This window comes from Acinonyx jubatus, chromosome E2, assembly GCF_027475565.1.
Source record: "Acinonyx jubatus isolate Ajub_Pintada_27869175 chromosome E2, VMU_Ajub_asm_v1.0, whole genome shotgun sequence".
Taxonomy (NCBI): Eukaryota; Metazoa; Chordata; class Mammalia; order Carnivora; family Felidae; genus Acinonyx; species Acinonyx jubatus.
The window spans coordinates 27,321,113-27,346,645 of NC_069396.1; the positions used below are offsets into that span (position 1 = coordinate 27,321,113).

Sequence of the window (25,533 nt, forward strand, 5' to 3'; positions counted from 1 at the left end):
GAGGGCTCGCGGCTCCCCGCCCCTGCACTGCGCGGAGCGCCGGAGCCGGAGCCCCCGGGGAGAGCGGCGCGGCTGCGGGCACTCGCGGCGGGAGGGGCGGCGGCGGCGGCCGGAGGGACGTCAGGAGGCTAGCGGAGCCGCCATGGCCGAGTTCCCGTCGAAAGTGAGCACGCGGACCAGCAGCCCCGCGCAGGGCGCCGGCACCTCGGTCTCCGCGCTGCGCCCGGACCTGGGCTTCGTGCGCTCCAGCCTCGGTGCGCTCATGCTGCTGCAGCTGGTGAGCGCGCGCGGGCCCGCGGGGTCGGGGGCGGCCGGGACGGGAGGAGTCGGGGCTCCGGGGGCTGCCTGGTTTGCTCCTAGTACACCGTCACCTTCGGCTCCCGTGGGCCGCGACGCGCGGTGCCTATCCCGGGGCGCCTCCGGGACGCACGCCCCCGAGACCACCCTGGAGGCCTCTCGCCTCGAGACCTCCCCGTTGCAGACCCTGCAAGCACCCGCGTTCGGGGGCCCGCTCTCGCACGCCCGTCGAGCCCTGAGGTGGTCACTGGAGGCCAACCAAAGGAGCGCTCACAGACGCACAATCGCTGCGCACAACTGTCTTCATTCTCAGTCTCTGCCTTTGCCAGGACGTGGCCCCAGCCCTCCAGGGCACCCGGCTGGAGTGAGGCAAAGTCCCCTCCGAGTGGCTCCGCGTAGTCACTCCCCAGAACACTCCTTGTCTAATCGAGAGGGCACATCAGTTCCGGCGCGTACATTTAGACACGGCCCTGGGGGCTCCCGCGCGAGAGCCGGGCTTTTCTGGCTTCCACTGGGTGCCCCACCAGGTTCCAGCCGGTTTGGCCGGTCCCGTGGGGCTGAGATACCCCGCCCGATGCAGGCGGGAGGGATTTGTGGGAAGCTAGAGGCTAGGCTCGGATGCCTCCCCGACCCTGTGCACACCCCGGGAGAGGCAGACCGGAGGGGACGCCCCACTCCTCCACACATCAGTTCAGGCCCATAGTACCCTCAGGTGGCAGTCAGGAAGCCGGGTGGCTGCCCCTGTGGGAAGCTTCCCCACCAACTGAGGTCCGTTTTCAGAGGACTAGGGTGGAACTGGAGGTGGGCCAGGATCCATTTTCTTTTAGGGCATCTCCCGCCGTCCCCTCCTGCTGGGTCCTAGCTTGACTGCCAGGCTGGAAGTCTAGGTGGTCGGAGATTTCCGCCCCCCCCCCCCCCCAGGTGTCTGCCCGCCTCCATCTGCACCTGGGTCAGTGCTAGCTCTGTTTTAGAACTTCACAAATCTCTCCCTGGGGCCCCCTCCTCCATCCCAGTCTCAGACTCTTGGAGGGGTTTGTTTGAAATGTAGATTCTGGATCCCCACCCCAGAAGAAATGTGGAATTGGAATTTGAATCTCAGGAAGTGCAGCCCAGAAATCTACATTTGTAATCTTCTCTCAGTTGTTTGGGAGATTCTGGAAGGTGGGTGGGAGGTCGGGTTGGGGGCTGATTGAAGTCTGCTGGTAGAAAGCACCTCTCAGGAGACGTGCTCCTCCTGGGTGGGAGCCTCCGTCCGGCCCTGGGGGCAGAGGAGAGGGGGGATGAATTCGGAGAGGGAGCTTTTGAGTGGGACTTCACTGAACTCTGTGGCAGAGCGAAGGAAAGGGGGTTCAGAATGTGGGGTGCTGTGTGAGCAGGGCTTGGGGATGGGTGAGTGGAGAGGAAGTTGGGGGGAGTAGGAGTCCGGTTGGTGAAGCTGGAGTTGAAGCCCTTTTTCTGAGGAGGTCGGAAGCTGAGGGCCTCGAGTACCACCGCGGGAGATGGGAACCCGGTTCAGCTGGCAGCCCCAGCGGGGTTTGCAACAACGGGGAGATCTCTACTGGGCTCTGCAGAGGATGGTGGGGTGGAACCCTAGGCCGCGATCCTGGTAGTCTGGCATCATTTGCATTTGAACACTGAGAGCTGGGGTTGAGCAAATAAGAGGGCCCTGCTGTCCCTGCCAGATCCCCGGTGGATTCCTCTGCAGGAGGCTGTTTCTGATTTGGGGGTCCCTGTGGGCCCAGCAGCCCTGCCCCGAGCATCTGGGCCCCTTGCACAGATATCAACACTGAGGTCTACGTAGAGTGTAGGACTTGCCACGAGGCCTGTGGGGAAGCTTGGTACTTAGGTCTCCGGACTCCTAGGGACTGGGTGTGAGTGGGGTGGCCTTCCTTTGCCCTCCCTGAAGTGCCTTTGCCCCTGGAGGTGGGGGGATGAGGGTCTCTCATCAGAATTCTGAAGACCTGCACCCTTTAGTGCCTTAACCAATCTACTTGTGGGAGAAGCTGTTTCCTGAGCTGTTTCTTTGGCCACAAAAGACAGTTTCAATGGATGGCTTCCTGGTTCCACCCAACAGGCACTGCCATCTGCTGGGAAGCCATGAAAGCTCCCACCAGTCAGGTGCGAACCATGCTCCAGGTTCTTTGGCAAGGGCATTCTGTCCTCTTATTCTCCCCATTTTACAGGTGAGTAAGCTGAGGCTCAGGTTAGTTATCTGTCCAAGATCTCACAGAGTGAGAGAGCTGGGATCTAAGCCCTGGGTGGTCAGACTTTTCTGGCTCATGTTTCTTAACTACCACGGTCAGCTGTGCTCCCACAGGTCACAGGTGTGGTGCTTTTGAGGGAGTGATGGAGGTCATCCCTGACACCTGCCTGCTCTCCAGGAGCTCTTAGTCTGTGAGGGAGGTGCCCAGAGGATGAACGTTTTGTGCACGGATCAGGGAAGGCTGCATGGAGGAGACAGTAAGTGGGAGATGAAAGCTAATTCTCCTTTATGTCCCAAAGGATTTGGTGACGTTTTCTAGAAATGGTGGGAGGAGGGGGGAGGGGTGGGCAGAAAGGCCCCAGCTCCTTGGGAAGGAGATGTGCTTTTTGGTATTAAATGTGTCCTGAAGAACCTCAGTGTTCACTGATTTATCACCCCCACATCTGGGTCCAGAAATAATTTAAATGGAATGTGATATTAAGCCATGTACAGCAGAAAAGTTAAAGTAATATATTGCTTGTTTTAAAGCTTGTTTGTTTATTTAGAGTGAGGGAGAGAATGAGAGAATCCCAAGCAGACTCTACACTGTCAGTGAGAAGCCCGATACAGGGCTTGAATTCACGAACCATGAGGTCATGACCTGAGCCAAAATCACGAGTAGCTCGCCCAACCAACTGAGCCACCCAGCCACCTCTAAAGTAATATATTTCTTAAAGTTGGTGTGTGTGTGTGTGTGTGTGTGTGTGTGTTTGTGTTGGAGGGGGAAGGGTTGATTTAAAGAGAGCTAAAAAGAGATCACTGTACTAGGAATCTATAGCAAGTTTAAGGTTGTTGATTCTTTTAAAATTTTTTTTTTTAAGTTTATTTTGAGAGAGAGAGAACGGGCGAGTGGGGGAGGAGCAGAGAGAGGAGAGAGTGGGAAGCCGCTGAATCCTACACAGGGCTCAAACTCAGGAACCACAAGGTCATGCCCTGAAGGCTGTTGATTCTTTGTTGAGTTTCCTAGCGGCCTAGGCAAAGAGGGAAACATGATGCATTTATGAAGGTAGCGTCTAAAAAGCAAGCAGACGAGTTTGATCTAGAGATAACTCTTGGTCATAAAGACTTCCAGAAAAAACTGGAGGCTTTGATGCTGCAAATCTTTGTGTGGCTAGGATGTGGCAGGAAAGTTGTGCAAGGTGTGGTCAACTGATACTTATGGCCCTGGGGGAAAAGATGATCCTACCTGGGTTTACTGGTGAGGAACTTGTATAAGGTCACACCTGGTAGAGTGTCACAGTCAGAATTTGCACTCAGATCTGGGAATCCAAAGCTTGGCTCTAGCCTCCTGTTTTGTGTTTGGGTTTTTTTTTTTTTTTTTGGTCGGGGTGGAGGTTTCTGGGGTGCTTTGGAGGAGAAGGAAAGGAACTTCAGCAAGGGAGACTCGTCAGGGGCCAGGGCCACTAGGGAAGGCTTCCTGACAGAAGTGGGCCCTGAAGGGTTTAGTTACAAGGAAGGGAGTAGTAAGAAGGAGGTTCCGAAGAGATGAACCTCAGAACAGGTTGTGTAAAAGTCCAGCAGTCAGAAGGCATCCCTGAGGCCTCAGGCGCAGAAGCCCAGATAAATAGACTGTGGCAATAGGGCTGTCAGTATTTGGTACCTTCTGTCCTTCCCTTTTTGCAGGTGAATGAACAGCTCTCAGAAGCTTCACCTGTCACTAGATCACTGTGATCCATGGGTCTTGCAGAGTACTGGGGGGAGCGAGCCTTCGTGTCCTTGTCGGTAAAAGAGTGATGGTGCGATAGCGAGGAATATGGAAGATGATGCTGTAAAGGGCTTGGTGCAGCGTGTTTTGGAATGAAGGGCAGTTAGGATTCACAGAGCCATAGAATCCTAGGGTTCTTATGCTTGCTTCCAGAGGTCCCTCGAGCTTGCGTGCTTCCAGGGACGGGGAGCTCAGTTCCTCTCAAGGCTGCCTGCTCCATCCTTGTGTATTTGGGAGTGTTAGAAAGTTCTTCCTTAAGGTGATCTTGGCTCTGTCCCCGGCCCCCCGCAGGCACTTCATTCCTCTTCAGGTGGGGGGCAGGGCAAGTTCCCTGCAAGTTACCTCTCTCCTCCAGGAGGAGGGGAGGAGGCTGCCCGGGTGAGGTGGTTGGGGTCTCAGAAGTGCGTGCAGAGGTCAGCCACATTGGAATTGCAGTGCCGGGGCCTCCCAGGGCTTTCCTCTTTCCTGAGCACTGAGACTTGGGGGTATAGCCTCCTTGGTGCAGCGTTCCAGGCCCTGTGAGCTCATCTTCTGCCTCCTGTGTCCAGAGGAAACCCGCGCTTTGTATTGTTAGCTCCGCCCACACGCCCATTTGGTCCTGCCAGGAGGGAGTTGAGTATTCGCAATAAATATGTGAGCACACTCTCCTTAAAATGTCAAAACTTATAACACAGAAGGCCAAAGTTATTCTTGGATCACCTGCCCCTCTCCTCAAGGGGACCACTGTTGGGTGTTTCTGGTTCTTTTTCCTGTACATTGTAAAAAAACATGGATGCTTTTATTCTGTATCCTTTGTTCAGCACTTTGCTTTTCTTACACGCCAGGCACCTGAGATCCTTTCTGTCATACCGGGCTGTGTCCCTCCCTGTTAACTGTTTCAGGGTCTGCCCTAGTGTCACTGTTTCTCTGTTGAGGGGCCCATTTAAGGGGTGGCCCAGTCGGTTAAGCGTCGGACTGTTGATTTCAGCTCATTCGTGATGCCAGGGTCTTGGGATCAAGCCCCACGTCCGGCTCTGCACTGAGCGTGGAACCTGCTTAAGATTCTCTCTCACCTTCTGCCCCTCTCCCCTGCTCACACGTTCTCTAAAAAGTAGTATTTCTTTCAAAACTGTTGTATTGAGGAAATTATACAGGCATATGGCAAAACATTCAAACAACGCAACGGGTAATTAATGAAAGCCTCGTCTCTCTCATCCCGGACGCGTCCCCCGAGGCAGCCACCTGCGCGAAAGCGTAGTCCCCGCTGAGTCGAAGCCTTCTACACATAACTGTGTCCTCGCTTAAAAACCACAGATGGGAACACTGGGTGTGTGTGCCCACCCCGCCTGGCAACCCCCTTGGGGATGTTCTATGTCAGCACACACTGCACTGTGTTTCTTTTTCGGATCCTTTATGCTCTTCATTTCTTTAATAGGTAATCTATTTACTGCAATTCAGAGTAAAATAGCCTGGGCCAGAGCGCGGTGACGAATCTCTGTCCCTTCCTGGTTTCGAGTTGCCCTGTCCACCCCCCACTCTTGTTTCCCAGCTGCCTTTGTTTCTCAGACTTTTTCTTTAAGGAGAGAAACGCACATGTGGCACACCTCTCCCCACATTACCCAAGGGATACGGTCTCCACATCCTTCCGCACTTCGCCTTTTCCACTCAAAAATGTGTCTTGGCAGTCTTTTTGTCTCCGCGTGTGGAGCACGGTCACATTGGTCTTCGGGCTTTGCAGCGTTCCATTGTGTGACTTGAGCGGCCCCGTTCCTTTGTGGACAGACACGTGGCGTTTCCACTCTTGCTGCTGCACACGCTGTCGCAAGGAACGATCTCACGCGAGCCCCTGAGCGCGTCTGTACAGTACGTTTCCAGAAGTAGGACTGCTGGCTCAGGGTATGTGTGTGTGATTTTGAGAGAGAGTGCCACACGCCCTCCGTAGGGGTCGCCAGCCTGGTGAATTAGCACCTGCTCCCGTCTGATAGGTCAGGGTAGCACGGGCCGTAAGTAGCGTTTGCATTTCTCTTATGAGTGAGGTTGACCTTTAAAAAACATGGTTTGCTTTTTAAATTTTTGTTTAATGTTTATTTGTGAGAGAGAGACAGAGACAGTGCGAGCGGGGGAGGGGCGGAGAGAGAGAGGGAGACACCGAATCGGAAGCAGGCTCCAGGCTCTGAGCCTGACGTGGGGCTCGAACTCACGAACTGTGAGATCATGACCTGAGCTGACGTTGGACGCTCAACTGACCGAGCCACCCAGGTGCCCCTAAAAGCATGTTTAAGAGTTGTTTATACATCGTTGTCTGTTTGTATTCTTCCTCTGTTCCATAAAGTTGTAAGTCTGTCTTTCAATTGCTAGGAGCTTCAGATGACTTGCAAACATCTTTTTCCTAGCTTTGTTTTTGATTTTGGTCATGGTGTGTTTGTTTTTTTTTTTTTTTTTTTTTTATGCCACACAGACTTCTATATATATATTTTTATAAATGTTTGTTTATTTTGTGGGGTGCCTGGGTGGCTCAGTCGGTTGAGCGGCCGACTTCAGCTCAGGTCATGACCTCGCGGTCCGTGAGTTCGAGCCCCGCATCGGGCTCTGTGCTGACAGCTCGGAGCCTGGAGCCTGGTTCGGATTTTGTGTCTCCCTCCCTCTCTCTCTGCCCCTCCCCCGTTCATGCTCTGTCTCTGTCTCAAATAAGCATTTAAAAAAAATAATGTTTGTTTTTGAGAGAGAGAGAGAGAGTGAGCCAGCAGGGGAGGGGCAGTGAGAGAATCCCAAGCAGGCTCTGCATTGTCAACACAGAGCCCACTATGGGGCTTGATCTCACGAACTGAGCCGAAGTCAAGGGTCAGTCGCTCAACCGACTGAGCCACCCAGGCGCCACCCCTCCAGTTTGTTTATTTTTAATTGAAATGCATTGGATGCTATTACAGTAAATTGTTATACATTTGTACAATGGCGTACCGTGCAGCTAGTAAAAAGATAATGTCTTACCCCTTGGAGAAAACAATAAGGCAGCTCTGTATGTGATGGCCAACAGCCTCCAGGCTGTACGGTTAAGTGAAAAAAGCAAGGTGCCAAACTTTGTGTGTAGAATACTACCATTTGGGGCGCGTGGGTGGCTCAGTCGGTTAAGCATTCAACTTCGGCTCAGGTCATGATCTCACAGTCCATGAGTTCGAGCCCCGTGTCGGGCTCTGTGCTGACAACTCAGAGCCTGGAGCCTGCTCTGGATTCTGCGTCTCCCCATCTCTCTTTATTCCTCCCCCACTTGTGCTCTGTCTCTGTCTCTCTCAAAGATAAAAACATTTTAAGAAAATACTGTCGTTTGTATGGGAGAAATAGGGAGACTGTAGCCAGGCACCTGTCCAAAGAGTGTGTGCGTGCTCGTGCACATGATCTCTGGAGAGATGCATAAGAAACCACTCTCTGTTGCCCCTGGGGAAGAAATGGAGTCTCAGGGGAGGAGGGAGACAGGTCAAAAACACCCTTTTACTGCCTCCCGTGTCCTACAGATTAGGATTTAAAAGATCAGATTATGTATTTAAAAAATAAATGAAATAACGTATTGAAAAACCTTTCAACGAAGATACAGAGTACAAAAGTAGTACAGGTAGTTTGTGGGTATGGCAAAAACTACAAAGGTGGCACCTGAAGGCCCCTCAGGCCCAGATTGGGGAAGACACTTTCCCATGAACACACAGCAGCAAGCAGTTGCCCTGAATTCCGGGTTACTGGCTGGGTGACCTGGGGTGGTCTCCTTAACCAGGTATAAATGGAAGGAGCCTGCAAAGCCGTCCACTCTGGTGGATGGTTGCTGTTTCTGTGTGGCAGGGTCAGGTGTTGGTCAGCCCTTGAGAGCTGGTGAGTTGTTTGTGTGGCGGGATTCAGTGAGGACCGGGCCCTGATCTCCTGTTCATAGAGAGTCTAGGGGAGCCACCGGGGTGCCGCCCTGGTCCCCATGGCCACCAGGAACCTGTATGGTGGGCAGGGAGGGGTGGAACTATTTTTCTTGGTAGCCCAGTGAGCTCAGCCCTCGATACTAACAAGCCCTTTGCTGTTGGTCTGGGTTGGCCTGTCCTGTTTGCCCAAGGGGGAGAGGCCAGGGTGGCACCTCAGGGTCTCATAGGGAGATTAGGGCACGAAGGCAAGGGCCGAAGGTCATGTAGGGCTCAGCATTCAAGCTGCTAGGCGATAGACCTGGGCCTGTTCTAGGTCATTCTAGCTTTCATTTGGGGGTGAGGGAGTCACACATCAGACGATCTGCCACCCTATATGAGGCTGGCCAGATGGGGTCACCTGTCCCTCCTTGAAGTTAAGAAGGGGCAGGGCTTGTGGGTTGTCACCCACAACAGTTCTAGAGTCAGGACCAGAGCCAGTGTCTGAGGAAGGAGGGCCAGGGAGTATGGATGACCTTCAGTTCAGGCTCTCTGTACCACCCTGTTCCCCATCAGGTGGGGCCAGGCTGCATGGGTTTAATGGAGTTCCATATGCTCCCGTGGGACCTGTTTGTGGTGCCAGGCCCCCCAGGGTGCTAAGTACATAAGCTTCTGTCATCCCTTCTGCCCCAGCGTTCAAGGTCTGCCCTGCCCCTTCTCTGCCCTGGTCTCCTCCCCCCCCTCCTCCCCCCCCCCGCCCCCCCCCCCACCCCGTAATATAGAGACCCGTCCTCCTCTGGGCGTCTCCAGCTACTGGGCCACAGAACTGTCCAGGCCCCACCCCTTACTGTGTAAGGCCTTGGGCCAGGTCCAGATCTTCTAAGGGCTTGGTTTCTTCATCTGTGAAATGGGCTGTCTGGCCCCAGAGTGGAGAATGGGAACTGGCCCGGGGATAAGCAGGAGGCAGTCCACTGGGAAGATTTTTCTAAAACTCTGAGGGAGACCACAAAGTAACAGGGTAGCAGCGGGCTCCTTGACACGCAGAGTGCAAGCAGAGTGGGCTCCTTGACAGGCACTGGAGGTAGGGGGCTCTAGGGGCAGCTGGCCGCTGGGGTGGGTGTGCAGAAATCTCTTCCACCTCTGGGATTTAAAATTTTCAGTTCCGAGACTCAAGACTGAAGAATAACAAGTAATGTGACAAAAGCCGCATTTGGAAAGCCTTGCCTCTGGGTGAGCCAGACCCTGGGCCAGTATTCCCGTCCCCATGCTCCCTGCCACAGCCCGGGGTGGGAGCCACGTGCTGCGTGCGCAGATTCTGGTGGCAGGCTCTGTGTTTCTTTCCCAGGGTCCGTAAGAGAGCCTGGCGCACAGCCGGCCTTCAGGAGACTTTGTTCAATGACCGAATGACTCTCCCGTGCCCGCTTTCCAGTGAAAGGGAGGCTGAGAGGAGGTAAACACGGTGCCAGGCCTGGTGGAGCCGGGAGGTGGCCCCAGGGCCCCCTGAGTGCTCAGGTATACAGTGTATACAGCGAGCGCTCAGAGTATACAGAGCGGGAATTCCGCGGAGCCTAACCCCCAAGCCCGCCTCCTCTGCACCGGGAGGGGGTGGTGCGTGGGGTTGTTGTGGCCAGTTCAGGCACCCGGAGCCTCTGTCCCCTGCGCCTTTGTCTCCTGTGACACAATGGGTGGCTTTTTGTCCCCATAAAGTCCCTTTCACTGTAGGGAGAAGGGCCAGGGCGGGGGTGGAGTCTCGGCCTGGCCAGGCCAAGTTCTGAGTGTCCTCAGCTGCCCAGATGTGTCCCTGTGAGGGGGAACCCCGGAAGGGCTCATGTCGCCCCTGGACCTCAGTTTCCTGGATGGTGCAGTGGGGAGAAGGGAGTCCTGGGGGCTCTTGGGTGGGCCCCATCCTCATATCGTCTCCAAAACCTTTGGGTTCATTGTCAACGTTTAAGAAGCTGAAAATTTCACATAGAAATTCAGATGTTTAGTGTCTCTTGGAAAATTGGAAGTCCTGGAACCCTGGGCTGCATTCCCCCAGGTGCCAGCAGGCTGCTCTCAGCTCCGCAGTCCCCACCTGACCCACCTTGGCCATTTCTGTGACCTGCCTGCCTTGGCTGAGTTTGAGTCCCCAGTGTCAGACTCCAGGCTCTGAGGTGCTGTCCCTCCTCGTGGCTCCCTCACTCTGGGGGATGGGACAGTCTGACAGCCCCCGAAGTCACTCCGGACTCCTCCAGCTGTTAACTTTTTCCTTTACCTGCAATGACACGCCTGCGAGGTGATCAGGATAGGTGTGCCTGCCCAGCTGTCTCACATGTCAAATGAGGAAATAGACCAGAAAGGTTAGGTGACTCTCCCAAGGCTACACAGCAAATCCACAAGGGTCTGACCTGGCCCAGGAAGTGGAGAGGGTTAGGAGAGTCGGGGTGACTGTCCCTGGGTGGGAGAGGACTTGGCTTAGGGCTGGGCTGCTGGAGTCCCTCCCGTCCGGGGGGGAGGGGGGGGAGGGCTTTGGGTCCCCCTGGGGGGGAGGGGGGTGTGCATTGAGGAGTGCCAGGCCCAGACTGAAGGGAGCCTTGGGGAACATAAGCAGACCTTCCCTGTTCCTGTTGTACTAAGGGGAAGACCGAGGTCTAAGGGCTGAAGGGTTCTGCCCAGGGCCCTTCAACCTGTGAGGAACAGAGAGTACACTTCCAGGAGGTGTTCTAGAGCTGAGCTGGGCCGCCTGACATTCTGGGGCCTCCTCTCCAGATAAGCCCAGCTGCCTTATCTGAAAGACGGGTGGGGCACACGCTTATCACTTAATACACGGTGCCTGGTGCTTAAGGTTAGATACATTCTTTGTCTGAGGGAGGCCTCCCCGCCTCCCCACCCCCCCACCCCCCCCAAGGAACTGCACACATTTTTACTACCTCAGGAACCCAGGCAGAGAATGGATTGGAAAACCCATATTCCAACCTCTCAGACTGATAATTACAGTAGAACATGTATTGAGTGGTAAACCCATGTTGGGTACTGATCTGAGTACCTTACAGATATTTATTTAATCTCAGAACTACCCTATGAGGTAGGCACCTTTTGAAGGTGAGGACACTGCGGCACAGAGAGGTTCAGCAACTTGCCCTAGGTCACGCAGCTAGGAAGTTGGCGGGGCCAGAGCTCGAACCCAGTGAATTAATAGGCCAGCCTTCCGTCAAAACTGGTGCCAGTGTCACACAGATCAGATCATGACATTCATCTGCAGTCAAAAGTTGCTCAGAAAGACATACTGGTTTCCTAGGGCTGTCATAAGAAAATACCAATAAACTGGGTGGCTTCAAACAAATTTATTGTCTCGCAGTTCTGGAGGCTAGATGTCCAAAATCAATGTGTTGGGCATAGTGGGTTCCTTCTGGAGGCTCTGAAGGAGAACCTGTTCCCTGCCTGTCTCCTAGTTTCTGGTGGTTGCCAGCAGTCGTGTTCCTTGGCTTGGGGACATATCACTCTGGTCTCTGTCTCCATCTTCACATGGCTTTCTACTTCTGTGTATGTCTGTCCGTTTTCCTTCGTTTTATAAGGACACCAGTCACTGGATCAGGGCCCATCCTAATCAAGGAATGCCTTTCTGTCTGGCATTTGTGATGAATCTCTCCTCTTTGCAGGTGATTTTAACAAAAATATCGCTGTCCTTCAATTGTTTAGAAATTCTTTTGTAGGTGCAAAGGTCCTGGGGAATGTGTGAATGTGTCCTTTTTGACAGTCCTCATTTAAAGAGAAAAATCTCGGATCTGAAGTCTTTAGATTTTTTCTCAGGGGGATAAAAAAAAAAGGCCTGCACCTTCAAGATTTCCAGACAGTTCTCTTTATCTATAGTGCTTGCCCGAAGGAGATGTTGCAAGGGATGCATTAAAGGAGCGAGGGGATAAGGTTTGGTTCTGTGTTTGTGTGTCTGTTTCTCACAGAGAAACACGGGGGCAGATGATGAATGTGTAGGCAAGAGACAGGGACCCGGAGGTAAAGGCCACTTCGATATTGGTTGAATGAATGATCTCAGCGAGACGCACGTGCCGAGGCCTGTGCTCAGGGCACCAGAGCTGCAAGGTGACTGTCGTGGACAGAGGGGCCCGGGTAAGGCCCTGGAGACAGGCGGCTTCCTGCTCTCTGCCCTCAGCTACCTACCGCTGTCCCCCTCCTTCTGAAAAGTGGTGTTTACTCTCCTAGAGTGGACCATGGGACAAGCCCTCCGACCCCTTCTTCCCGCTAAAGTGTGGGTCCACAGCAGGAGGGCTGCTCAAGCTGGCAGAGGGGTCGGCAGATGTGGGGCTGCCCTGTCCTGAGTGGGTCTCCCTGAGGCCCTGGCCTGGGGTGCCCCATTGGGATTCTTGGGGGAGAGCGGACGGGAAAAACCGGTCTGTCTGGTTCAGATGGAGAAGTGGACTTTTCCTTGTCTGAGGCAGAAACCGAGGCGGCGGCTCCCAGGGCACGGGGCCAGCGGGGCGCAGCCAGGAGGGACACCAGAAATTCCTGCTGCTTATCTAGCAGCTCATCTCTCCGAGGCTGCGCTTGCTGGTCTGGAAACCAGGGCTGGAGGGCAGGGCAGAGCCAGGAGACAGCTCAAGTGTCCTCATTTTTCACACAACACTAAGTAACCATCAGCAGCCTGGGTTCCAGAGAAGGACAGATCTGGGTGCAACTTCTGCCCTGCCCTTTACCCACGGGTGATCATGGGTGACCACAGGCTCATTTCCCTCTGAGCTTCTGTTTGGAAAATGGGGAAAATAAATAGTACCAACTGGTGACGGGGGTTACAGGGAAACGGTGAAATAAAAGGGGAGGTGCTTTCCAGAGGCCTGTGCGGCACCGAGCTGGAGAGCATTAAGTGGTTATTGCGACCAAATCTAGGAGTAATAATACTGATAATTCATAGGTGTACATTAGGGTAGACCGAATTGGTCCGTCTTCCTTCCTTCCTTCCTTCCTCCTTCCCTCCCTCCCTCCCTCCCTCCCTCCCTTCCTTCCTTTTTAGTATTTCCTTACTTTTGAGAGGGAGAGAGAGAGGGAGACAGGATCCAAAGCAGGCTCTGTGGTGACAGAGAGCCCAGTGCATCGCTTGAACTCACACACTGTGAGATCGTGACCTGAGCCGAGGTTGGACGCTTAACCGACTGAGCCACCCGAGCGCCCCCGAATTGCTCTTTTCTTGATTTTCATTGCACTGCGTTTTCAACTTCCTTTTAGGTATTTGGAACCTGCAGCACAATGGCATGCAGGCCTGTAAGGACCCTACTTTAAGATCATTCTTTGTCCCTGATGTGCCGAGTTCTCACCTGGGAGGGTCCTGCTGCTTTAGGAGGGTTGGTTCTCCTTCGGAGCAGGGAGCTCACCCAGCTCTGGGGGGGGGGGGGTCTCTGCCCCCCTGACGAGTCTGTTTTGAGCAGGGTATGCTGAGGATGGGTGGTAGAAGGTGGGGGCGATGGGCTGAGACAACCTGGCTCACGGGCCTCACTGGGAACGGCTCTGTGCCCAGTTTGTGTGCCTGTGGGCAAAGCCCTGCCACCTGTCCCACCTTCCTCACCTGCAAAGTGGGCCTGCCCATCTCCGATGGGGCAGCTGAGGCTGGCGTGGTGCAGTATGGGTGGTGTCCCTGCGGACCCACCCCACTGGGTGACGGGGAACAGGCGCAGGGCTCTGGAGAGGAGTGGATGCCTTTCCCGCCTCCCGCCCTGGGCTGAGATCTCTCCCCGGGTGGGGGGGTGGGGGGCAAGGCCCGCAGCACATCCACTGACTCACACCTGCTTCCTCTTTTAGTACACAGCACCTGTGCAGGGCAGGTGTCTGACTCCTACTTCATGGATAAGGAAACTGAGGCCTGTTAGCTCCGAGCACATAGGTATTGAGCAGGTATATGCCAGGCACTGTTGAGCACCGGAGATGCAGCAGTGACCAGACCTGGATTCCTCACGGGGCCTGCCTTCTGGTGGACGGACCGGAGTTGCCCCGGGAGCCGCACAGAGGGGGAAAGGTGCTCGCCCGGTGTCCCACAGCACGGGCAGGATTGACCCCCAGCTGTTGGCTCCCAGGCCTGGGGCTCCACCTCCCACTTTCCAGCGGTGCTGTGGGAGGGACGCCAATCAACCACACCCTTCCCCGGCCTCTTGTGCCTGAGCGGCAGGAGGACGAGAAGGGAACGTCGCGGGTCGCTCTAGGGGTTGCCGGGCTCCGGGCCCACTCACCTAAGTCCGTTCCTGCCCTGCCCCCCAAGTGTAGGGGGATGGGTACTGAAACCTCCCTTTTGGTCCTTGGCAGGGGTGCTTCGGTGGGGGTGCCTAGCAGGTGCCCAGCACTGGCCGGCAGAGGAGCTTTTGGCCTGGGGGGTGGGAGGGGGGCACTTTTTGTCTCTGAGACCAGTGGCTAGAGGTGGATCTTGCTTCTGAGGCCCTTCTCTGGGATCCGGCCGACGGTCTGCTCATTCTCAGGCTGTGGCAAGGTCACTGCGAGGCCTGCTGCCACGTGCCTGGATGCCCCTCGAGGAAGAAGAGGGCAGCTCTCTCTGTGCATCTTCATCAGCAAAGGAGCCTTTCTCCAAAGCCCCATGGTAGACCCTCCCTGCCTCAGCAGCCAGACCTGAGTCATGCCTAGCTCCAGAGATTCCAAAGAATGCCCTTGGGGACAAGGGAGGACGCCTCAGCCTAGGGGTCTTGGGCAGCAAGGAAGAGGGTAGGAGAGGTATGGAGGAGGCGGGGATGGCTACATGTGAGGTTGCTTGTGGGCTCTCCTGGGCCGTGCCTCAGAGCAAGCCCGTTGCTCAGTCCCACACTGCCAAGTTCCCCAAGCCGGTATCAGCCTATCTGCGCAGAATTCCCCGTGGCCCAGAGGGCAGTGTATCCAGCAGGGAATAATAAAAGCAAACGTCTGTTGTACCCATTTATATACGTGAACTTACAGGTCCTTGATATAGCCCTGTGAGGTAGGTATGGTCACTATACTCATTTTACAGATCGGGTGACCAAAGCACAGAGAGGTCGTGAACTTGCCTAAGGTCACACAGCGGGGAAGGGAGCAGGGTTTAAAACCAGGTAGTGGGCTGCAAGGTCCATGCCGTTAGCTGCTTCACACACTGCAGGGATATTGGAGCCCACCCTGCCATGTGGGAATGGTGTGAGACTCAGTTTCTCCCTGAGAAACTGGGGATGGTAGCACCTGTATAGAGAGGCAGTTAGGAGAGTCAGAGAAGGTGGGAAGGGCTTGGTAGGGTGTCACATGGAAGTCACCCTGAGGCCCTGGGTGGGAGGACAGCACAGGCTGTGGGTTTTCCCACCTCTGGAAGTTGGACTGTTTCCATCCCTCAAGGATGGCGACTTCACCTTTCAGCAGCTTTTACTGAGCCCAGGTACTGGCTGCCAGGGTGCAGCTATGGGTGAGACAGTCATTGGCCTGCCCCCAGGGAACTCAAAGGCTGGGAAGGAAACAGTATCCCAGTCCTGGGTGGTAGGTGCCTAGGGGGGGCCATGCGAGCACAAAAGAACGTTCTAGAACCCAGACTGGAGGAGCAGGGATGGTGTCCCATGGTATGTAACATTTCACCTGAGGATTTGGTACATGGTGGTATACAGTAGGAGCCAGATAAATATTTTTCTCGACTAAATGAGAAATGTGTCCTGCAGAGGGAGCCCTGTGGCCTCCAGCCAGAGCGGTGGGGGTTCTGGGGGACTCTGGCCCTGTCTCGTCCCTCCAGGTGCTGGGGCTGCTGGTGTGGGCCCTGATTGCCGATACCCCGTACCACCTGTACCCAGCCTACGGCTGGGTCATGTTCGTTGCTGTCTTCCTCTGGCTGGTGACAATTGTCTTCTTCATCCTCTACCTGTTTCAGCTGCACATGAAGTTGTACATGGTGCCCTGGCCGCTGGTGGTGAGTCTGGGTGGGAGCCGGGGGGGTGGGGCGGGGGTGCTTCCAGGCTGACCCCTCTCCCTCCGTGAGGAGTGGCTCGTGGGGGCTGGCCCTCAGCCAGCCTGCAGGGCCGAGTGGGGGAGGGAAGATTGATGGCCACAAACCAGGGAGGACACAGGTTTGGCTTTCTCCGTGGGAGGGAGTAGAAGTGACGAGCTCTTGAATGGAGAGCCCAGAGGCCATTTGGGATCTTGAAAGTATTTTTCCTTTTTGGGCGGCAGTGGGGATTCCCGTGTTGCCAAGGGTCTGTCGAACTCTGGCAGCCCTGTGTCTGGAGGCTGGGCTGAGCTGTCCGGAATTACCCGGGACGAGGCCCTCACAGCCTGGGAGAGGGTGGTGTCCCAGGTTCGTCCGGGCCAGTCTCCTCGGGACACAGAGCTGAGAGCGTCCATAGGAAGGACCCCGGCCAGACACACAGAGAGCTGCTGGGCTTTTTTCTCTGACCCGGAAAACCCCTGCAGCTGGGGTCTGAGGCTTTCAGCTCTGCAGCGAGGCAAGAGAGGCACATGATTGTAAGACAAGCGAGGCTGGGACTAGGCGGCATTGTTTGGAATTCAATGACTTTTTAAACCGAGGAAACGTGAGTCATCCTCAAGACAGACCGGGTTTGTTAGATCTTGACATCATTGGCAGGAGCCAGGCAGTGTTCGTGGTGGGCGCTGGGCTTGGAGGGAAGATCCTGGGATGAGGAGGGGTGGCCGGACTTCCTGGCTGGGATCCAGCCCTTGCTCTGTGTCCCAGGAGCCTTGAAGAAAGAGATCTCCCGAGATGGCGAGGCCTCAGTGTCCCTGATGGGGGCTCTAGCCCCAGTTGTTGATGGAAGGAGGCTCCTTTCCTGGGCCCATTAGCAGATAGGGCAGGGAAGGCTTGACTGCATCCAGAGAAGATTGGACTGGGATCGCCAGAGGGTCATTGTCTGGGACGGGGGCCACCAGCACCCTACAGGGCCCGGGCAAGATGAGTGAGTGAAGTAGATCAGGAGGGGTTCCGGAGACCCCGCATCCACCTGTCCATAGGGAGCCACCTCTCCTAGTTCCTACTGTTAGCGGGAGTGCAGGCCCCCTGGTGCCAACTCTTGATATGTTAGGATCGAAAGTTTTATATGAAATCTTCAGGTTTTCACATGAAATCTAATTTTAGAATGTTGGTGATTTTTATTTATTGAAAATAACCTTTATTTTTTCTAAATGTTTATTATTTTGAGAGTGAGCGAGCAAATGAGCCAGCAAGCGAGGGGGTGGGGGGAGCAGAGAGAGAGAGAGAGAATACCAAGTAGCCTCTGATCTGTCAACACAGAGCCCCATGTGTGAGATCATGACCTGAGCGAAATCAAGAGTCGGACACTTAACCGGCTGAGCCACCCAGGTGCTCTTAGAATGTTGGTAGTTTAAAAAAAAAAAAAAAAAATCTCTAGGTTGAACCAGACATGCCTGAGGGCCCCCAGTTTGCAGTGTCTGCTAAGACGGTTTACTGGCTCCAGGGGCCAAGCACTGGGGAAATGGGACTCAGCCTGAATGTCAGCTGAGGGTCCTCCCTGTCAGTCTGGTCCAGAACCCTGCGGGGTCCTGACCCTGGCATTTGACATGGGGGGCCTTGAGCCGAAGATGTGGCCAAAAGGCAGACAAAGATTCCTCCCACCGGGGTAGAGAGGGATGTGAGGTGCTCCTAGGTCCAGCCTCAGGACCAAGGCCTGCGGTGCCAAGAGGGAGGGCCGAGCTTGTGCTGAGCCAACATGGAAGAGCGTGGCCCTGGAGTTCTTTAGCTGGTGCTCTTTAGCAGGCCTTGGTTCAATCTCCTGCCATTGGCAATGGGTTTTGCCTCTTGGGACCGCCGCTGCTCCTGACCAGATCACTTCGGGCCTCCCCCATCGTGTCCCCTCCCCGCTGAGCCTTAGGTGTGTTTACGTTCCCAGCTCAGATGGCCACCGGCCTGACCCCATGTGGACTTCCCTTCTAGTGGCAAAGACCCAGGTCTCCCTCCCCTTCCTTGAGCCCCAGCCCCGGTCCTGGCTACTAAAGGCAGGTGCCGTTGGGAACCAAGAGGTTCCACGCTTCCTGGAAGAGTCTGCTGTCTTAAGCCTGTTCTCCCCTCCCCCCAGTTAATGATATTTAACGTGGGCGCCACCGTTCTCTACATCACGGCCTTCATCACCTGCTCTGCCGCCGTCGAGCTGACGTCCCTGAAGGGCACCCGGCCGTATAACCAGCGTGCGGCTGCCTCTGTGAGTATGGTTCCCCAGGGCGCCCTTGGCTGTTAGTTACAGGGTAGACGGGCCAGCCAGACCAAGTCTATGCCCCGGGACTCCCACCACTCTCTGGACTGAGGCCAGCACCCGCCACCGCTAGAGTTATCATCTCAGGGTTTCAGGGAAGCTGAGCTTTCAGTCTTCCATAATTAACAGTAAAACCTTGAGGAACCAGAATGCTTGGGAAGTACTTTGTGGTAGTAAATGAAGTTCTGGGTTAACTGTTGAACTTTGTTGTTAACCCGGGTGTTCCATACTGATTGACAGTCATATGCCCCCTGGGAGGACCTATTAAAAACTGTCCGCCCTTCTTGAAAGGGGCATTTGCAAAACCTTTTGGCTTAAACCATTTGGGGGGATTTACAGGGTCTCTCAGGCCAAACTCGGGCTCCCCGTGAGGTAGCCAGTGAAATATCAGTGACCCCCGCCACACCTGTCCTGCCTGACTCCAAGGGGCCCCACACAGACCTCTCCTCACAGGACCCTTTGACTCCCACAGTGAGGAGGACAGGGACTGGTAGTCCCTGTGGACAGACAAGGAAACTGAGGCTCAGAGAGGTGAGCACACCTAGGGGAAGTCCAGGGTAGGGCAGGAGCTAGACCAGGAAGAAGGTGGTTTTGAAATCTGTGGTAGAGACACGGAGCTTCTGAAAATGGCCACCGGTGCTAGCGTAGGGCACCTATGAACCGATTCCAGAAGATTCCCTGGAATCACAATGTTGTCTTTTTAAAACGAAATCCCTGATGTGTGTGTGAACTAGCTCCTACCCCTCGGTCACTCTTAGCACATCATCCAGTCGCCCTCATCACAGTCTGACATACCTTGCCTGCGTGGCTCTTAATAGATACCCCCGCGAGAATGTAATGTCGGCAGCCCCAGAACCTGGCACCCATCGGCACCCCCAGACACTTGCTATAGGAAAGTATGGCTAAGTTGGAGTTGGTGCGGGTGCCAGAGCAACTTGTTCTGGTTAATGGAGGGGTGTTGCTCAAGGTTTTGCAGTCTGTGGGTCTGAGGTGGTCTGTCTGGCACTCGGATCCCTGTCACCCTACCCCCCAGTGCCACAGCGCACACCAACTCAGCTTTGGTGTCTTCTTCCTTTCAGTTCTTTGCATGTTTAGTGATGATTGCCTACGGAGTGAGCGCTTTCTTCAGCTTCCAGGCCTGGCGGGGCGTGGGCAGCAACGCAGCCACCAGTCAGATGGCTGGCGGCTACGCCTAGGCCACCTGTGCCATGGCCCACCTTGGGGCTGAAGGCTGCAGCTGGGTCACAGCTGGGTCACAGCGCGGGGCGGCCTGCAAGCCCGAGGCCTGAGCCCTTTGTGGAGTCGGCCTGGAAGGGACTACGCCTGCTCCGCACTGCTCCTCAGACCCGGGCTCACCCAGCGCTCCTTTGGAATCGGGATCCTTCCTCTGGTTTGGCCCAAGTCGGCAAGCGCCTGGGCTGGAGAGAGGCCCATGGCTGACACCACCTGCCCGTCCCCCGTATTTAGTGGAAGGTGATGGGGGACGCGGGGCTCTCCACTTTGTCTTTAGAGACTCCAGTGTCCAAGGCTGGAGCCCAGTCTTCTCACCAACACTAAATACACTAACGAGGACTCCAGACCTGCAGCCGCTGGCCCACCGTAGAATAAGCCTAACAAGCCGCGCGTATTTACCTTAGTCTTTGCCCTGGGACTGCAGAGCGAGCTTGCTGAAACCGGCCTCATTCCTTCAACCGCAATTCTGACCTGACCCTCCCTCCCTCAAGCCAACAGGTGGCTTCTAGGGAGTCATCTGTGGAAAGAGGGTTAGGATTTCTGACAGCATGGTAGTCCTTTTCCTGCATTTCAAACATACCAGTTATTTAAAGCAATCGGTCTTAAGCAACTTCTCAGCGATTAAAAACCTGGCCAGGTTTCCGTCCGGTACCCAAGCCCTTGTTTGTAGTATCCCCTCTGGGAAAAGCTAACCGTGCCACCTGCTTCCCGGACGCTGTTGATTAGGCACGTGGCACATGGGACATGGAGGAGGGAGGGACTCAAGACCTTGCCTGGTAAGTTGTCCCATGCTTGGTGACTTGGTTCTCTTTGGGTTTTGTTGTTTTTTACAAAAATAAAGCTGGAAGAACCTATTTGGAAAAGATGTTGGGTAATCATGGTTGTAGACGCTTATACAGCCCAGGAAGCCGCAGCTAAATGTACTGGGAGGTTCAAAATCCGGTTCTGGACTTAGCACCCCCAGCTGCTACTCTGACCTGAGGCCACCTGAGTACCTTCCTGCTTGCTTTCTTTGCCAGGGACAGTTCCCCTTCATGCCAGCTGTCCTGACAGATATAATAGATCCCCAACCCCCCCCCCCCCCCCCGCCCCATTCTCAGAATGGTGTCCTTTTAACACTAAGTCAGTCATCCCAGCTTTAGGCACATCAAGGTCACCTTGCTGAAGGCGAGACTGCCATCCTGTCCCCTGCCTTGAAAGTGCGCAGTTCAGAGATCAAGTCATCAACGCGAATAACAGGCTGGATCCGGGGGGCCGGCGGCAGACCACAAAGAGGAAGTCCTCCTGACCGAGCTTATGTTTCTGCTGCCACAGAGTAACATGCTTTGGATAGTAAGTAGGCTGAGGGGAGGGCATTTCTGGGCACCCCTTGGTCCTTTTGCAAAAACCCAGGGATAATTAGGATGTATCTCCAATAGTCCGTAGGCTCCCCTTATCCACGTTCTCGCTTTCTGCGTTTTCAGTTACTCGCGGTCAGCTAGTAGCCTGGGAGCACGCGGTCCTCCTCCTGAGGCTACCAGCAGGGTCAAGCTGCGCCAGTCACCTCACTTCATCTCAGCCTGGGGGCCAGACCTCACCTCCCATCATCACAAGAGTACAGGAAGTAGGATATTTTGAGAGAGCCCACCGTCACGTAACTCTTATTACAGTATATTGTTGTAATTGTTCTATTTTCTTGGTGTTAACCTCTTACCATGCCTTTCTAAATTGAACTCTGTCACAGGTGTGGACGTACAGGGAGAAACAGTGTGAAGAGGGTTCGGTATTATCCGGGATCTCAGGCATCCACGGGGAGGGGGTGTCTCGGGGCAGATCCCCTGCAGGTGGGGGCTACTGTTGAGTCCAACAGTTGTGGGGGACCTGCTCCAGAACAGAGGGACGGGGTTAAGTCAGACACCCATGTCCTGGTTAGCCTGGGACAGGCCCACGGCCTGCCTGTTGTCCTGGTGTGGATACTAACAGGATCGCTTTTTACCCTCAAGTGGCTCAGAATATGATAAACGGGAGTCATTCCATGATTAAGCCATAAGGAGGGAGTTTAGTGTTAAGATCAACTCATTTTCTTTTGGCTTAAGAGGAAACAAAGTCCTAGGCAAGGTCTTACCAGTTTCTAACCTGCTAACACACAGCCCACTGCACTGCGGATATTAACATGCTTCCTCAAACAACTACCTTTTGGTGAGGCCGATGCCTCCCCGATCCTCAGACCCTGCAGTTGAAGGGTCTGCGCTTCCCATGGGCGAGGAGGTCTGAGCAATATGACAGGGCAGCTGTCACGGAGACTGGGCAGGATGGCGGGCTTTCTCATCCCAGCCAGCCCTGAGCCCCATCAAAGGTGGCACACGATGACAGAAGTCCCTGTGTGGACAGAGACAGGTTTCTGGTTTTATAAAATCAGAAAGCCTATCTGCTAATAGTAAGCAACAGGCTTGTTTTTTTTTTTTTTTTTCTGAGTGGAAAAGAACTGTTTACCTCTGCTGTTGTTCATTTTTTGTTAAGTCCACATACATGGGTTTTCTCAACCAGGTCTTCATCAAGTACTTCGGACATGCCCAGCCTACAGTGAGTAGCCCTTTATAGAAAAAGGGCAAGAAGGGAAAGCAAGGCCAGGAGGGGCAGCAATGGAAAAAGCTGGCTCTGCGAGGGCCTCTGGCTTTGAAGGACCAAAGCAGCAGTGACCCCGAGGGCAGGGGTGATAGCCAAGAAAGGGGAGGGACTCGTGGAGAATGACGGCTCTTGCAATGCACCTCCGAGTATATTCATGGTACAAAAGTATTTAATAAGTGCCATGCATCAGTACAGAAAGAGTCTACAGCTCACACTTTAAGACCAGAACAGCCAACCAAAGTTTATAAGTATAGTCTTATTTTTACTTAAAAAAAAAGAAAAAAAAATATATGGAAGGTACACATTGAGAATTGAAATACTATGTCTTGTCTTTCTAGAGATGTGACATCCATGTTTTCTGGTGATTTCTATGAAACACTGCTAAATCAAGGCATACATAGGACTAGTGAAGCTGTTTGCGCTCTCCTCATGCTGAGCCAACCCAGCGGAACACCGCCTTGGTAGGGAGATCTGGACAGGAAGGAACTGCAGAGGCCCTACTCCAACAGAAAACCTAACAAACCGATTTACACAGAAGGGTAAAGTTTTAGCAAACCTGTACGAACACTTAACATGCTGTAAGAAAGGGAGACCTTTTAGCCTACTTCCAGCATAAGCACACACTCACTGGTGCCCAGTAAACTAGGTGCACCAACGTAGAAAGCATCTTTGCTTTCATAGCACTAATAGCTAAAAAGCACACAGTATATAATACTTTGATCTTTAAGTGGGTAATCATGGAAGCTCCAAGATTATAGCCACTAGGTTAGCCTGAGTATTCATCTATAAAAATAGTTATCTATAAATGCTTAAAAGAATTCTAGAAACAGACTACATCAGGACCAGCAGAAGACAGAGTGATGCAGGGACTGCCGACTGTAAGACAAGGGAGTGATTTTCACAGGTAGCTTCAGGTAAGGGGCATCTCTGTTATTCCTACAGCCAGGACCAGCTGGGATGGGAGCTGCTGCAGAGGGCAGCTGTCTCAAGGAACAGCCTAGAGAAATGTTCCCACATGGGTAGAAACCCCTCAGGCTGCAGGACTGAAACTGATACACACAGGAAGCTGTTAGCACACAAAAAGCCTGATGGACAGGCGGGGCCAAAGAGGGGTGGAGCTGGTGGGTTCTTCCAAATGCTGCTGACCTACCAACATTTATGCTGGGGATGGGGGGGGGGGGATGCTGGCCTCAGGCTTGCTCCAGAGGAGCCTGACTCAGGCCTGAGAGAGGGGTCTACTTGGGGAGGAGTGCTAGGATTACTGAACACAAGGTGCTTCAGGGGCCTAGGAGGGTCAGATGGGCTGTCTTCTGGCCCATCAATACTTAACGTCAGCAAAGAGTTGTGGAACAGAGCCCGTCTTTCCAAGATGTATTCTGTCACATAGCCAAAGCCTCTTCCAGTCTATGGGGCTGGCGACGTCCAGGAAGATATCTCTGCCTGGTGGCAGGGCCTAGTGTCGCAGATCATTCTGGGAAGCTGGCACAGGGGATGATTTACACAATGAAGTCACCACTAAACCACTGCTTAAATCCAGTCCCCGGCCTTCTTTTTCCTGCATGAGAAAAAGAATCCCAAGCGGCAAGGAAGAGGGAAAAAAACACGAGTCCTTTCCTAGCTCCAAACCCTGCCTATGGCACGGGGGGGGGGGGGGGGGGGGGGGGAGGGGGGGCGGTGGAAGGGGGTTATTTTGCATTCTTGTTCAGCACTGGCCCGGTCACTCAAAAAGTATACCTCTCTTCACTGAAAAATACCTCTTTTTCCTATTAAGAGTCTGCCTTATAAGAAAGGCAAGGCAGTTAGACCTGCTTTTTGGTTTTGTCCCTCTGATTATTTAGGGATTACTTTAAGACGAACCTGGGTCCTGCCCAGAAGGCAGCTGCTCACTCTGGACACCTTGCTAGCTGCCAGACTGATATTGGCCAGTCATGGGGAGAAACATGGCAGCTGGTCTACTAGGAACTATCTGGAACTATCTCAATGGTTCCATGTGGCTAATGACACAAGCAAGAGGGACTTACTGCTCTGTAGTCCAGAAACATTTCCTTAAAAGCCAGAAAATCTGTGAACGTGAGCAGCATGTCAAATATGTCACCAGCCACTTCATCTTTATGATGCCTGCAAAAGAAAAGGATGGCTGTTTCATGGAAGACTGAAACAGATTCTGTCCCTTCAAGATTCCATTTGCAGATTTTAAGGGACTTACCGCCAAGGGCTGTAAACCTTCATGATCAAGCAATGAAAAAAAAGGTCTTTTTTCAGAGTAAAGGATAAAGGGAAAACAGGCAAAAATGCAGAGTCAAGTTCAACTCACTGCAAAGTTGTCGTGAAAGCTGCCATGTTAAATCCAGGAATCCGTTCCAGGAGCTGTTCTTCAATATACTTTTCTACCAAAGAAATCTGTAAGAGTGGACAGGATCTTGGTTTTAGGAAAACAAGGCGGCTTTTCAGAAAGCCTGGCCTCCAACGTTCGCAAACATTTCCTGAGGGCCTATTTTATGTGCCAAGCTCCATATTGAGCACAGGGGATACTAAAGAGAACCAAAATACAGCTCCTGTCCTCAGTGAGCATGTGCCCTGGCACACCACGGGAGGGAGGCATCTGCAGGTAATTACCCTGTGACAAGATGAATGCGCTAATGTAGGAAGAGACCGTGAACAGCAGGGCTCCCACCCCCCACGGCAGGAAGTAAGGAACGAAGCGGGGCCTTTTTTCTTGGGTAGATGGAATCTGTGCAAAAAGAGCATACAGGTGCCCCTGGTTGGTTAAGCGTCTGACTTCGGCTCAGGTCACAATCTCGCAGTTTGTGTCTTTGGACCCCGTGTCGGGCTCTGTTCTCACAGCTCAGAGACTGCTTGGGGTTCTGGGTCCTCCCTCTCTCAAAAATAAACATTTAAAAAAGGGTTTAAAAAGGAATATATAAAGAAGCATACTGTTGGAGGTAATCACAGGTTCCTCATTGTAAGCTGAGGCTTGACTTGGGGAAACCATCAGGTATGCCATGCTTCTAAGGTTAAGAAAGTTCTCGAGGCTCAAACCTCTTCTCAGATGAGACTGTTCTAGGAGGCTACCGGAGGCCTCAGCACAATGGGAAGGCCCAAGGGTCCAGAGTTGAAACTCCTGGGGATCTAGCCTTGGTTTTCGCTTCTACCTAACGGTCATGGGCACCTGATTAGATTACACAGTAGAAAAAAAAAAAAAACGCATATGTCACTTGAACAGTGTTTGAACTGCACAGTTCCACTTATTTGTATTGATAAGTACAGCACAATAGCATAAATGTATGTTCTCTTCTTTATGATTTTAGTAACATTTTCCTTAGCTTCCTTTATTGTAAGGATACAGTAGTACAGAGTATCTACATAAAATGCGTGTTTATCAACTATCTCCATTATCGGTAA

At 53.6% G+C, this 25,533-nt stretch overlaps 2 protein-coding genes across 4 annotated transcripts in view; one reads left to right on the forward strand and one right to left on the reverse strand.

Moving 5' to 3' along the window:
• PLLP (plasmolipin) lies at positions 1–20,378 on the forward strand. Its single transcript, XM_027075826.2, has 4 exons — positions 1–277; positions 15,807–15,980; positions 18,118–18,240; positions 19,371–20,378. The coding sequence occupies exons 1-4, from the start codon at positions 143–145 to the stop codon at positions 19,485–19,487; spliced, it is 549 nt and encodes a 182-aa protein (XP_026931627.1). The 5' UTR covers positions 1–142; the 3' UTR covers positions 19,488–20,378.
• Positions 17,193–25,533, reverse strand: part of ARL2BP (ADP ribosylation factor like GTPase 2 binding protein) — a 13,577-nt gene continuing 5,236 nt past the window's right edge. For 2 of the 3 annotated variants that reach the window (XM_027075827.2, XM_053210179.1), the window contains exons 4-6: positions 24,446–24,531; positions 24,153–24,249; positions 17,193–23,686 (exon numbers count right to left, since the gene is read on the reverse strand). In XM_027075827.2, the coding sequence (XP_026931628.1) occupies positions 23,585–23,686; positions 24,153–24,249; positions 24,446–24,531 (285 nt within the window). In that variant the 3' untranslated portion in view covers positions 17,193–23,584. The remainder of the gene's footprint in view (positions 23,687–24,152; positions 24,250–24,445; positions 24,532–25,533) is intronic. The other variant, XM_015074520.3, reaches the window with a different exon arrangement.